At 44.9% G+C, this 12,632-nt stretch overlaps 1 protein-coding gene across 2 annotated transcripts; it reads right to left on the bottom strand.

Moving 5' to 3' along the window:
• Nucleotides 1–158: 158 nt before the first annotated feature.
• On the bottom strand, nt 159–10,779 carry RFC5 (replication factor C subunit 5). 2 transcript variants are annotated; one of them, XM_005888307.3, is made up of 11 exons: nt 10,591–10,779; nt 8,968–9,032; nt 8,564–8,700; nt 7,317–7,396; nt 6,587–6,660; nt 5,227–5,386; nt 4,425–4,506; nt 3,928–4,057; nt 3,327–3,404; nt 1,947–2,001; nt 159–900 (listed from the first exon to the last, which is right to left on the bottom strand). In XM_005888307.3, the coding sequence occupies exons 1-11, from the start codon at nt 10,650–10,652 to the stop codon at nt 804–806; spliced, it is 1,020 nt and encodes a 339-aa protein (XP_005888369.1). In that variant the 5' UTR covers nt 10,653–10,779; the 3' UTR covers nt 159–803. The 2 variants fall into 2 exon arrangements, with proteins under 2 accessions (XP_005888369.1, XP_070242217.1); XM_070386116.1 differs by lacking the exon at nt 1,947–2,001.
• Nucleotides 10,780–12,632: the final 1,853 nt, after the last annotated feature.

Raw genomic sequence — 12,632 nt, 5'->3', positions numbered from 1 at the left:
AAAGAGGAGTCACTTAAACAGTAAGTAAGCTGCTTTATTTTTACTGTGCAGAACCCTGTCACAGATGCAGCACAAATGCTTGCAGATAAACTGTCTTCTATTTAAATACGAGGAGTTCCAATCCTTTCAGCACTGGCAGGCTTAGTCAGGCTTCATCTCATGTGCCCTGGGTTAAACAAGTCAGTGTTGGATGATCTCTGGCCCCAGTGGCATCACTTCAAACGTTTTCTCTCCTGTCCACACTACAATTAGGAACTGGCAAGCAATTATTCTACTTCAAGAGCAAAAATAAAAAGTCCAGGTTTTAAAGGAAGAAAATTGAGTTCATTTTATAAAAGCATAATGGCTTGGGCCAGAAACCCATTAACACCTGTTTAAAGTATAGCACAGATTAGATTTACAAACGTGACTTTGGTGATGTTCTTTTTACCTTGTGTTGGAAGATACTTGGGCCGTATTAGATTTGAAAGCCTGATGTTCCAAATAGGGTACGCCAATTTCCTATCATCCAAGCAACTGAAGGGTAAAAGCCTTAAGGCTAAAAATGGGTTTTGCTTTGTTCCCTTGTAAGACACACACGCATAGTGCAGTAAGAGAGCTGGACTTTAAAACTGCTTTGTACAGCCCTGCTCCAAACAGCCACAAACAGTATTTAAATGTCTGCCCATCCATGCCTGGAACAATTTTACACAGGTGGGGGTGACTGTGTAAACACCCAGCCCAGGCAGCTGTTCACTTGTGTCCCCTGCTCTCCTGTCACTTCTGGGCCTGAGAGTTAGTTGGCAGCGTGTGGTCCCCAGCATCTAGGCCTCAGTGACAATCAGGTCTCTGGTGACTTGAAAAGCGGCAATGAGGGAACTCAGCTGAATCTTCTCACTGGTGCCAACAGCAAGTCTGTACCTAAAAGAAAGCAAACCGAAGTAAGGAGAGAGAATAGCACGGCAGCTGCCTTTTGACCACAGAACAATAGCAATCAGACCTAAAGTCGGCTGCAGGGCTGGAAGGAGGGAATGGAAATTCATCCCAGGCAGCAATCTTTTGTGTTCCCTGACATTTTCTTTGCTGCCTCAAATATTCATCCATAAATCTGATTCAAAGTAAAAATTTTTTTAAAAATTGTTACCAGTAGCAGTGATCTGAACTTAACTTTGTTGAAGCTCTATGTGAATATGCAAAATGCGTGTGACTAGGGATTATTTCTTCACCTACAAAATGCATTGAGAAGGATTTTAATTAAGTTTCCTTTCTCCTAATTCACTGGGAAGTTTGGTTTGCCATATCTGTGGTTCTGTGGTCTAGTCAATAAAGCAAGACACTGGTATTTATCTTGCAACCTTTTCAAGTGCCCAGCTACTCAAAGTAAAACTGCAATTCACAGTATAGCAATAAGAAGTGACCTAATTGGTACGTGTGAATACCAGTGATGGTGAATTGGAGCTGGCTGATGTGGATGTCTATTTTGAACCCAGTGCTTTTTGTCTACTCAGATGAGAGCTGCCAGCTTCACTGGGGGCTAATAACTGTGTTTACTGAAGCAGTCAAAGTGGAAAATTGAGTTTATGTTTACTTTCCCTGCAATATGCTTTCATATGCCAAAATGCCTTAATAACAGCTGGATAGCTGGCTGTCCCCAAACAACCTAGATGTTTGAACTAAAGCAGACCTCCCAAATAACAAGAGCACGTGGAGAACAAGGGTGGACCCGGCCTCCGAGGCTGATGGAGAGGCCTTTATCTCAAATATGTAACTGAGCTGTACCTGTCCTTGCTTAATCCCTGTGCTTTAAAAAAGCAGCTCATACCCTTCCCCCCGCTTGGTTCAGTAATCCCACCCAAAACTAGACTCCACCAAGTATGAATGATTTAGACCAAACCGTTGATCCTAAACAAGTAGAAACAAAGAACAAAGGGAAAGCAGGAAAACAAAACCGGAAAATAAATACTCACTCAATGTCTGCCATTTTGGTCAATAAATGTATTCGAACTGAAGATGGAAAGTCAACTGGGAGAAAAATCAAATGAGTGGGGTCTGTCATTTACTGTTAAAAACATCACAGAGGACAAGTATGAGTTTCCACATCAGATAAGACTAATCTCTTGAAGCTACAGATCTTGAGACACCATGCTTCTAGAAGTACAGTGTGTAGGTTTTCAAAGTTTTTATTCTTTTTTAGTCTGTAGGGCAGCTAAAAAAATGAGCAGGTTCCAGAGTGATCATGAGAAGGTGGAAGAGCCGTCCATAATGCTGTCAGCCACTGGGTCACTCTACTGCTGCTGCTGCTAAGTCACTTCAGTCGTGTCCGACTCTGTGCGACCCCATAGACGGCAGCCCACCAAGCTCCCCTGTCCCTGGGATTCTCCAGGCAAGAACACTGGAGTGGGTTGCTGTTTCCTTCTCCAGTGCATGAAAGTGAAAAGTGAAAGTGAAGTCGCTCAGTCGTATCCGACTCTTAGCAACCCCATGGACTGCAGCCTACCAGGCTCCTCCACCCATGGGATTTTCCAGGCAAGAGTACTGGAGTGGGGTGCCATTGCCTTCTCTGCTGGGTCACTCTAAGTTACCATCAAAGCTGAGTTCTCACTTGCTATCCCAGTTTTAAAAACGATTGATTTTTAAAGGTCGATTCATTCTCAGTGTCCACAAAGTGCAGAGCTGGGCCTGAGCCAACCATGTTCTTGGGCAGAATTTCACACCAGCCAGCGGCTTAGAAAGGAACTGGCAGAACCAGTGTTCATGGACCAGACGGTCCGCAGGTGACTGCAGGTCAGGGAGGAGCTTCTCCATGAGGCTGAACAGCAGACCACTCAGAGCTTGGAAGACACAAGTGTCTGGTCCTCCCTCAAAGGGCTAACTGGATTGGCCTGGGGTGGGTTGTATATGGGCCAGGGTCGAGAAGCAGTTCTCTGTACATAACATACAACCAAGTGGGGAACTTAAAATGGTTTAGGTGAGACCACTCTGGCTGATGTGAAGCTAGATCTTCCTTCTCCCTCTCTCCTTTTGGGGAAAATACCCTTTTAGAAATACGAATTACAATATCCTACTTTTTGCTTTAAAATATGAACCCTTGGAGGACATAAGTTAGCCTTTCAGAAATTTCTTTTCTTCTTTCCCCCCAGCATTCTAGAGGTCAAGAGTATTTTTAGAATAAGGTTTTAAATAGCAAGATAAAACAAAAAATGAGGGACCAGGTTTACACCTCTTCATTCCTGTTTCTTTGTTTCCAAAGTGGACAGTGGAGCTTCAGGTTCCCTCTCCAATCACCCCCAACCTCAAAGAATGCTGCTTTATACATAGCTTCTGAACCAGGGAGGAACATGAGTTACCTCTGTGCACGAACAGGTGTATCTCTGTCAGGATGTCGTGTAACGCCAACCCCTTCAGAGTTTTTAACTCCATGATATCTAGAGAGGAACAGTTAAGGCAAAGGGACCAAGTTCCAGGACAAACACTGTAGAGAGTGACTTTTGAAAGCAGGGCTTTTCACCCCAACACAGCTGTTGCTTTCCATCTGAAGTGGCATATGTTGGACCCAAATTCTTATTTTTCTGTTTTCATCTCCATCCAATAAGAGTTTTCTGAAAGATAACAGTTGTATCTGTCTAGTAGAGAATAGAACCAAATGCATTCCCCAAAAGGCTTTACATCACTACACCTAGCTCTTAATTTTACAGGAAAACAAGAGTAACAGTGACATCTTGAAAATGACTGCATCTTCTACCCAAGGTCTAAGTGCTTCCCTCCCATCTGTGAGTGGAGCGGCTGCAAGCCACACCCAGGTCAGGGCCCTTCAGGAAGAACTCTGTGACATTAAAGACAAGCACTCATTCCACCCACAGACATCGTGTTCCATCATGAGCTGAAAAGAGTTCCATGTTCAGACCCTGGACACTTAATGCACCGACTGCAGGGCAAGAGAAAGGATATTCCTGTAGGCCGTGGTGAAGTCTTGATTCAACATCCAGTCCAGAATGTTGGCGATGTCTGACTTGAGCGGGTGCCCTGTGCAGGTGTAGACAGTCTCCTCTGTGACCTTCCCAAAGGCCATGTTGGTGCTCTGTGCAGTCAGAGGGGGAGAATCACCATGGCTGCTGCAGGCGGATCAGGAGGCAATTGCGGAGGCAGCAATGTGGGGGTGGGGAGGTACCCGACAGGCCGAACCCTGTACTTCTTACACTGCTAAGATCTGGCCATGTCCGGAGGATGCCGCTGCCAGTCAGCTATGTTACTGCTGCAGAGTCCTTCCCTATCTCTCCCTTGTTTGCAACAAATTATTCTTTCAGTTAATCGAAACACAAGGGTGGGGGTACATCTTTAATATATAACAAGATCAAGTTTTTACCAGTTCTGTTGTACTGTTACTCATGTCTTTCTTGGAAAACTATTCCAAAGCAACTAGAGATCTGCTTGGAGTGGTGCCATACCTGTAAGATGTTCAGAGCCCTTCGCATGTCTCCACTGGAAAGAGTTATGAGCGCTTTCATCCCATCTTCACTTATATCAACTCTGAAAGGAAACAGGCAGAAGGGATTCAGAGGTCCTGAGAGCACAAGTGCTTATGGAGAGAACAAGACGGCCTGGGATGATCGAGGCATTTAAACAATGAAAGAAAGAAAAGGGAAGGATGGAGTTAACAATACTCTCCTGATCTACAGACTCCAGAATTCACTGGCTTTTGGGGACATTGGCCTCATGTTGAGTCACAGTCCAGTTCAAGTCTAGAAGGACTCTTACTGGGATCAAGTGTTGCTCTGTTGCGCAGGTAGCTTTGAAATCTGTTCTCTGGGAGGATAGGGTCCTGATGAGATCTGCAATTGCAGAGCCAAGGCACCTGTTAACAACAGCAGCGGCTCGGGCTGGTTACTTGCTTGGCATCTGATTACACAGAATGTGATGACTCAGGACCCTCCCTTCTAGTCAAGAAAGGCTAGTGGCATCTTAGCAGAAGAGACTTGGCAATGTGCAGTTCCCAACAACAAAAGAAGAGCAGGAAGAAGGTGGGACAGCTTCCAGGGGAGAAGGATGGAATCCAGTGAAGAACCAAATGACTTTCATGAAGAATGTCTGTGAGATGCCAGGGCAGCTAACAGACAGGGAGGCTTAACCTGTGCCAGGTTTCCTGAATTGTCTACAAACGGTATCACCTTGAAACATACCAGCCAGTCGCCTTACCCAACACCCAGTCTCCCAAGGCCCACCCCCTTCCCTGCTTTTCAACATACTTACTTCTCTTCTTCTACGACGTGTTCCAGGCGGGGAACCATGAGTTCGGGAGTCAGTGGTCCGAATCGGAATCTTGTACACCGGGACTGCAAGGCAGGGATGATCTTTGACAGATAGTTACATATGAGGCAAAATCTGGTATTTTCAGTAAACTTCTCAATCACTGGCAAGAGAAAAGAAAACCACCTCATTTCCATTCTGATTCTTCAAGGGACCCAGAAACCCTGCACTTTTCTAGGGTCATGTGAAAGGTACAGAAAACAAGAATGCAGACAAGTGGAGATGCTATGGTAGTGATAGAGGATGTCCCTGGAGACCAGCCATTCTTTCCCAAGCTGATGAACAGGACGGTACAAAAAGCTTCCTTTTCCACGATTGGCCATGATTCTGGCGCTCTTGCCATTCTACTCCATTAAGATGTGAAATCCAGTATTCCTTCCCTTTTGCATAAAATTCTACTTGGCAGATGGATGATGCCCCAACTTTTACTGGGCAGGGGAGGAGAATGGCTTTTTGAAGACTTTCCAGTGGACTTTGTCTCAAACTCTTAAAGCATTCTCGAGAGCATTAAGCTGAATTCAGAGATGCCTAAGACATCAGTTTCATTCTGTACCAACATTCTCACGCTGGGATCTGCCCAGACTGACTCAACAGAACAAGATGCTGCAGAAAGGCTGCCAACGCCTTTAGGACCAAAAGATATTCTGTTCTCCTCCTCCTTAAACATGGGCTGCAATCTACTCCTCCCTAAAATTCTTAAAGATTCTCTTCTCTCTTAGCTGTTCACTGCAGAATCTTAATGAGAGATTAAGAATGTCCTTGCAAAGAAACTACCTGCACCGGGCCCCTTAAGACTGACAAATTACAGCATACTCTCCCTTCCTGGCCAAATCATTCTCCTGGCAAGAAGTGAAAGCATGTCAGCTTTCTGACATGACTGATGCAACTAAATTTCTAGTATTATTTTCCTGGCTCCTTTGTATCTAAGGGTACCAATAGCAGAAAGGCCTATCTAGCAGTTTAGAAATGAACAACTTCCTACCTGCCCCCATCCATCAGTACAAATTCCCAACTCTGAAACTGAACCCAAGGGAAAAGGAGGATAAAACACCAGTGTCTGGTCATTACCTAAGAGTCCCCAAAAGGTTTATGTCTTTAAATTACTAAAAGAGGTAATACCCCAGTGCAGAGATTTTTGTCTAGATCATCAGATGGGATATGCAGTGAAAGGCATACAGAAATTTCTTTGGGTCAGAAGATGAATGAAAACTGAAAAGTACCCATGTCCTATCTCATGTCCAAAGATGCTAATTCTCCTCTAGAGCTGTCCTCACCAACCACTGTACATGGCCATACTCCTTACCTCTCCTCAGGGCGTTCTGGGCATCCTGAGTCATGGCATCGGCCTCATCCAAGATCACCAGTTTAAAGCCTTTCCTGGGAAGACAAGTGGTACTTTCTAAAAGCTGCTTCAATCTCACTGTGACTTCCAGGCCCAAACCTACACCTTCACATTTGTGCCACTGGGCCCCGGCTCACAAAGTTCATTTCTCCTAGAACTCTGACCAAAGCAGACATTTGTGGTAACACAGAGCAAATACCCCACTGCTCCTTCAACTCTTAAAGGGAACAGAGGTCTAACCTCTGTGTCAGGTTCTGTCCTCTGGCACCTTCATCTTTCTTCCTCCCAGAATCCTATTATCCTAGTGCTGCCTTTTCCCTACCACCTTTACTTCTGCCTGTCTTTTCCTCTCTTTTTTCACTACCATCCTAGTTATCCACCCTGATCTCAATTCATTTTTGTTTAAATTCAAACTAGCTCACCCAGTCTTATGATGTAATCAGTTCTCTGTTAACCAATAAAATGGAACTAATGCTTCCCCAGGGTACTTGCAAATAGATTTAGATAATATTTTCATTTTAGTATTTCTTACCACCATTCCTATACTTTATGTCTTTCTCATGGCTGCTTTTGACAAAGCCTTCCCCGCTCTTTTTCTTACACTTTTATAAACTGGCAAAGGAGAGGATTTAAAAAACTCAACTCACTGATCAAAATCTTTAGGGAGAGAAATCATGCAAAGAATTCTTACTTAAATATTGTCCTTGTGCTAGCAAAGCTCAGGATTGGTCCCCGAACGATATCTATTCCTCGGTCATCTGAAGCATTCAGCTAAACATGAAAGAAGCCAGAATAAATAGAAAACATATTAGTGTGCTATGAATTAATGTATCTTTTTATCAGTCCTGCTCAGCAAGCTAGGTCTCTAGGTCTAAGGACAGATAAAGAGATGATCATTAAAAAAAAGATTGCAATTATATTTAAAACTCACAGCTCACTAGATCATTCCACTATATTCTGAAAGGCCAATGACTATCTTTCTTCTCCCTTTTGAGGACAATCACTGACATGCTTTGGAGGAATAATTAATTGGTCTGGTCACAGTGAATAGCACCCTAGGCAGGAGCAGAATGATACTAATTTTAGCTACCACAACCCAGAGCAACCCAGAAGTTAACAAGTTTTTAATAAACTGAAGTAAGAACAATTAAGAATCTTGGTAGCAGCAAGATTCTAAGATCTATAACAAAAAAAGTAAGTTAAACCATTTTTTTTCTTAACAATAGACAATATTTAGAATTCCATAATCTAAGTGGATCAGTTGTGTCCCAGCAGTAAACAGACAGCACACTCAAATTCAGTAATTTGAAGAGAACTAAATGAAGAGAGATTTTAAAAGGTGCTTATGAGGTGTGGGAGAAACCACAAGAGCTATGCAATACCTTACGGGCTACTGGGGCCCATTACCACTCCCAAGTCTTAAGGGGTTGTTGGGGGAGTGGTGCTGGCTCCTGGGGAAATGCTGGGTGCTGTGCCCTGTGGGAGGGGACATTGTCCATCTGTGTAATGTGGTGACCCGGGGCTGGACCAGGCATCATTTTTCCCCCAACTCCTGCCAGGGCCCCTATGGGCCAAACCCAATAGGAGCCAGAGGGCAAGAGAGCTTGTTGGCAACACAGCCCAGTCTTCTGGGACAAGAACAGTGTGGAGCAACATGCAGAAGGGCACATGGGAGACAGCTAGCAACCAAGTGACCCCTGAGTGTTTTGAGTAAAAGTTGGCAACAGCAAACAAAAACACCTGGCCCTACCACTGCCCTCTAGCTACACCAAAAATCTCCAGGCAAAAATGTCAATTATAGGAAAAGTGAATTGAAATATTGTACATCTGCTTCTTTCCCAACCACCAGCACGGCAACTAACTTGGAAAACAAAACTAGCAGAACTAAAAATAAGAGACCAGAGTTCTTTGAAAGTTAAGGGTAATCCTCTCATTTACCTCCAAGACCATGGAGCCAAATTCCTTATCTTTGTACAGCTGTTTAGCACAGGCCAGGATGGTGGATGTCTTTCCTGTCCCTGGAGGACCATACAGAAGGAGGTGCGGCAGGCGGTCCTCACTGATAAACTTCTGAACTGAAGATGGGGGGAAAAAGAGAGATGCTATCAGTCTTAGAGTCGCCTCATTCACTGCGGGCCAGAGTTGGACTGAATCTACTTCAACTCTATGTTCAAATCCAGGGCGTGGGCAGGAATGAAAAATCTGAAGGATGCAGCTGTCAAAGCCACATCCCAAAGAGCTTAATCAGATTCTTTAAAGTTATTACAGCAGAAACAACATCCCTAAGAAATATATCCAGGTCCTTCAACTAGGATACCAGCCACTGACACATGGATACTTACTAGTACTCAAGATGTCCTGATGAGAAATGAGATCATCCAGTGTCTGTGGCCGATATTTTTCAACCCTAAAATACAATGTAGCATGCATTACAACATATATAAAGGCAAGAATATTTTGTTATGTGCAAAAGAATCCTTTCATACGTATCCTACCTAAAAGAAGAGAGAGCTACAAAAACCTGTAACCCAGTGGTTCTCAATCGGGGCAATTTTGTCCTCCAGTGAACTCTTGATAATATCTACAGACTTTTCCCGTCAAAACTGGGTGGAAGGTGCTATTGGCATCTAGTGGATAGTCATCAGGGAAGTTATTAAACATTATGAAATGCAAAGGCTAATCCCCGTGGCCATGCTCCCCCCTCCAATATCTGGTTAAAAATGTCAATAATGCTGAAAAACTGCTCTCATTTCACCTTTCCAGCTATCTGCCTATAATCTCAACCTGGATGGGCACCTAAAGTTAATCCAAAATTGAACCTGTATCCAAATATAAATTAACAGATGAATGGATCAATAAATGGTGGTATAGCCATACAGTGGAATGTTCTTGGCAATAAAGGACATGAATTGCTGATCTAAGAAGCCAGTCACAAAAGACTACATATTGTATGATTCAAATTACATGAAATATCCAGAATAGGCAAATTCACAGAGACAGAAAGTAGATTAGTGGTTGCCAGGAGCTGAAGGAGAGGGGAATGGGGAGTGACTGCCAACAGGTATATTGTTTCCATTTGAGGTATATGAAAAATTTTGCAACTAGATAGTGGATGATCACACAACATTCTGAATGCACTTAACACCACAGAACTGTCTGAATGCACTTAACACCACAGAACTGTACACTTTAAAATCGCTACAACTGTAAATTTCATGTTATGTATTTTTACTATAGTAATAACAAACCGAACTCATTATCTTGAAAACTTTTGAAAAGAAACAAGAGTTTTTCAAAATCAAGCCAAATCCCATCAGTCTTTAAAACAACACTGAGACACAGTTGTGGAAGCAGGCTGGCTAAGAGTGCAAGCTCTGAATCTGGACCACCTGGGTTCAAATCCAAACCTATTTTCCAACTCTAGACCTTAAGCAAGTCATTTAGCCTTTTGGTAAAGCTGGAATAACAGTGCCTTCTTCCTAGGGTCTTTGCAAAATTCCAACATTTAATAGGGTGCGTGTAACGAAATCACTGAAATGAAAGTTAACTAGGAAGTGCTGTTATCATCATCATCATCATTATTCTAGCTTAGAATGTGACCAGTAATCGCACCGAGAGAACAGACTATTTTGGCAAGAGAGAATATTCTGCCACAGAGGCCAAGGCAATGTCAGAAGACATGGGATCGAACCCCCGTGTTGCCACCCAAGTGGGGAGGCCGTTTTCCTCTTCCGCAACAGGAAAGGGGGCCCAGGGTTATGGGTGAAGGGAGACCTAACTAGTTATAAATAGAATGGAGCAGGACTGGGGAGTTGAGGGGAGGTGAACTTATGTGGTTCCACCCCGGCCTCAAGTCTGGGGACGGCGGGGCGAGGTCGGACTGGGGACTGGCCACTTGTTCACTCGGGCCACCGCCTCCGCGCGCGGCCGATCCCCTTCCCCGCAGCAGCCAGGCCCCCTCCTACCAGGGCAGGTTTCTGATCTTGGCCGCATCAGGCTGCTGCTGCTTGCGCGCTGAGGTCTCCATAACGGAGTGATGATGGTGGCCGGTGGGCTTGTCGCGTTTCCCAGAGGCCCAAACCTCGCCAACAGCCGCAACTAGACCCCGGGACCCTCGCACTTAGAGTTCGCGCGCAAACGCAACTCTCGCGAGATTTAGCGGCAATCGGACTTCCTCCCTAGGTCCCGCCCCCTCCCCGTTGCTAAGGCCCCTGTTGCCTGGTTGCCGGCAGGCCCGGGCCGACGCCTCGCGCCAACTCCGCCCTTCTCTAGTTGGAGCTGCCCTCTCCAATGTGGACCAGAGTCCTGAACCCGGAGGGAGCGCGCGCCGGAGAGGGACGGCCACCCCCTACAGCCACCAGTCGTCATTACAAATTAAAGTCTCACGGCCAAAGCCAATTCCAGTCGTCACCAGAGTTCTAGCTGTTACCGTTCAAAGGAACGAAAAGTGGCCAGCGCTAAAAAATTCTGAGGTAAAACAACCCCAAATGACACGACCAGTTCTTGAATACAGATGCCATAAGAAACAAGGCTTGAAATACTTTTTGCCCCCAAAGCTAGGAGGTGAGCACTTCACATTGAAAAACAACTCTAAGCACAACTCCAACTTCAGTCCGTCTCTCAAATCTATGCCCCTCACCCAACAAAATTTACAGAACCGACCTCCAGAAACAACTCCAGAGAGAAAAAATAAATAATAAGTAACTTCCCGCCAGGTTAATATGTGTAACTGGACAGGGCTAGTTAGTAAGCGAAGAGGACAGGGTCCCTCTGACAGGAAGCTGCTGAGGAGAATTGGTATCAAAATGTTAGTATTGTTTTTCTGAGGTAAGGGGATTATGACGGAGAAGGCAATGGCACCCCATTCCAGTACTGTTGCCTGGAAAATCCCATGGACGGAGAAGCCTGGTAGGGTGCAGTCCATGGGGTCGCTAGGGGTCGGACACGACTGAAGTGACTTAGCAGTTAGCAGGGAATTATGAACCACTTCTGTTTTCTATTTTGCTGGTCTGTAGTTCCCAGCAATAAGTGTGTATTATATCTGTAATAAACTTTGGCTGTTGTTTTGGCTGCGCTGGGTTTTCGTTGTGGCACGCAGTATCACGCGAGATTTTCATTGCCGCCTGTTGGATCATTGTTAGAGCATGCGGTCTCTTCATTGTGGCATGTGGAATTTAGTTTCCTGACCAGGAATGGAAGCCAGGCCCCTGCTTTGGGAGCTCGGATTCTTAGCTACTGGATCACCAGAGAAGTCCCTGTTTTTTGTTTGTTGGTTTGTTTTTTGGTTTTTGGGGGGTTTTTTTGCCATGCTGAGAAAGACAACAATCCTGAGAGGAGATGAGGCTGACCCAGGATTACAAGTGTTCTGATTTAGAAGTAGCTACTGTTCAGTTCAGTCGCTCAGTCGTGTCCGACTCTTTGCAACCCCATGACTTGCAGCACGCCAGGCCGCCCTGTCCATCACCAACTCCCAGAGTTCACCAAGACTCACGTCCATCGAGTCAGTGATGCCATCCAACCATCTCATCCTCTGTCGTCCCCTTCTCCTCCTGCCCCCAATCCCTCCCAGCATCAGAGTCTTTTTCCAATGAGTCAACTCTTCACATGAGGTGGCTAAAGTACTGGAGTTTCAGCTTTTAGCATCATTCCTTCCAAAGAAATCCCAGGGCTAATCTCCTTCAGAATGGACTGGTTGGATCTCCTTGCAGTCCAAGGAATTCTCAAGAGTCTTCTCCAACACCACAGTTCAAAAGCATCAATTCTTCGGTGCTCAGCCTTCTTCACAGTCCAACTCTCACATCCATACATGACCACTGGAAAAACCATAGCCTTGACTAGACGAACCTTTGTTGGCAAAGTAATGTCTCTGCTTTTGAATATGCTATCTAGGTTGGTCATAACTTTCCTTCCAAGGAGTAAGCATCTTTTAGTTTCATGGCTGCAGTCACCATCTGCAGTGATTTGGGAGCCCCCAAAAATAAAGTCTGACACTGTTTCCTCTGTTTCC

This window comes from Bos mutus, chromosome 17 (assembly GCF_027580195.1).
Source record: "Bos mutus isolate GX-2022 chromosome 17, NWIPB_WYAK_1.1, whole genome shotgun sequence".
Lineage (NCBI taxonomy): Eukaryota > Metazoa > Chordata > Mammalia > Artiodactyla > Bovidae > Bos > Bos mutus.
The sequence above is the reverse complement of the archived record's forward strand: the minus strand, read 5'-3'. Positions and strand labels throughout refer to the sequence as shown.

Bases quoted from the DNA above. Each gene is read 5' to 3' on its own strand.
- RFC5 (XM_005888307.3), bottom strand. From the start codon at position 10,652: ATGGAGACCTCAGCGCGCAAGCAGCAGCAGCCTGATGCGGCCAAGATC. The intron at 4,058-4,424 runs GTATGGCACCAC...CTGACTGCACAG, and splicing joins GGGCTCTGAACATCTTACAG to AGCACCAACATGGCCTTTGG. The intron at 901-1,946 runs GTGAGTATTTAT...GCTTTCTTTTAG, and splicing joins ACCAAAATGGCAGACATTGA to GTACAGACTTGCTGTTGGCA.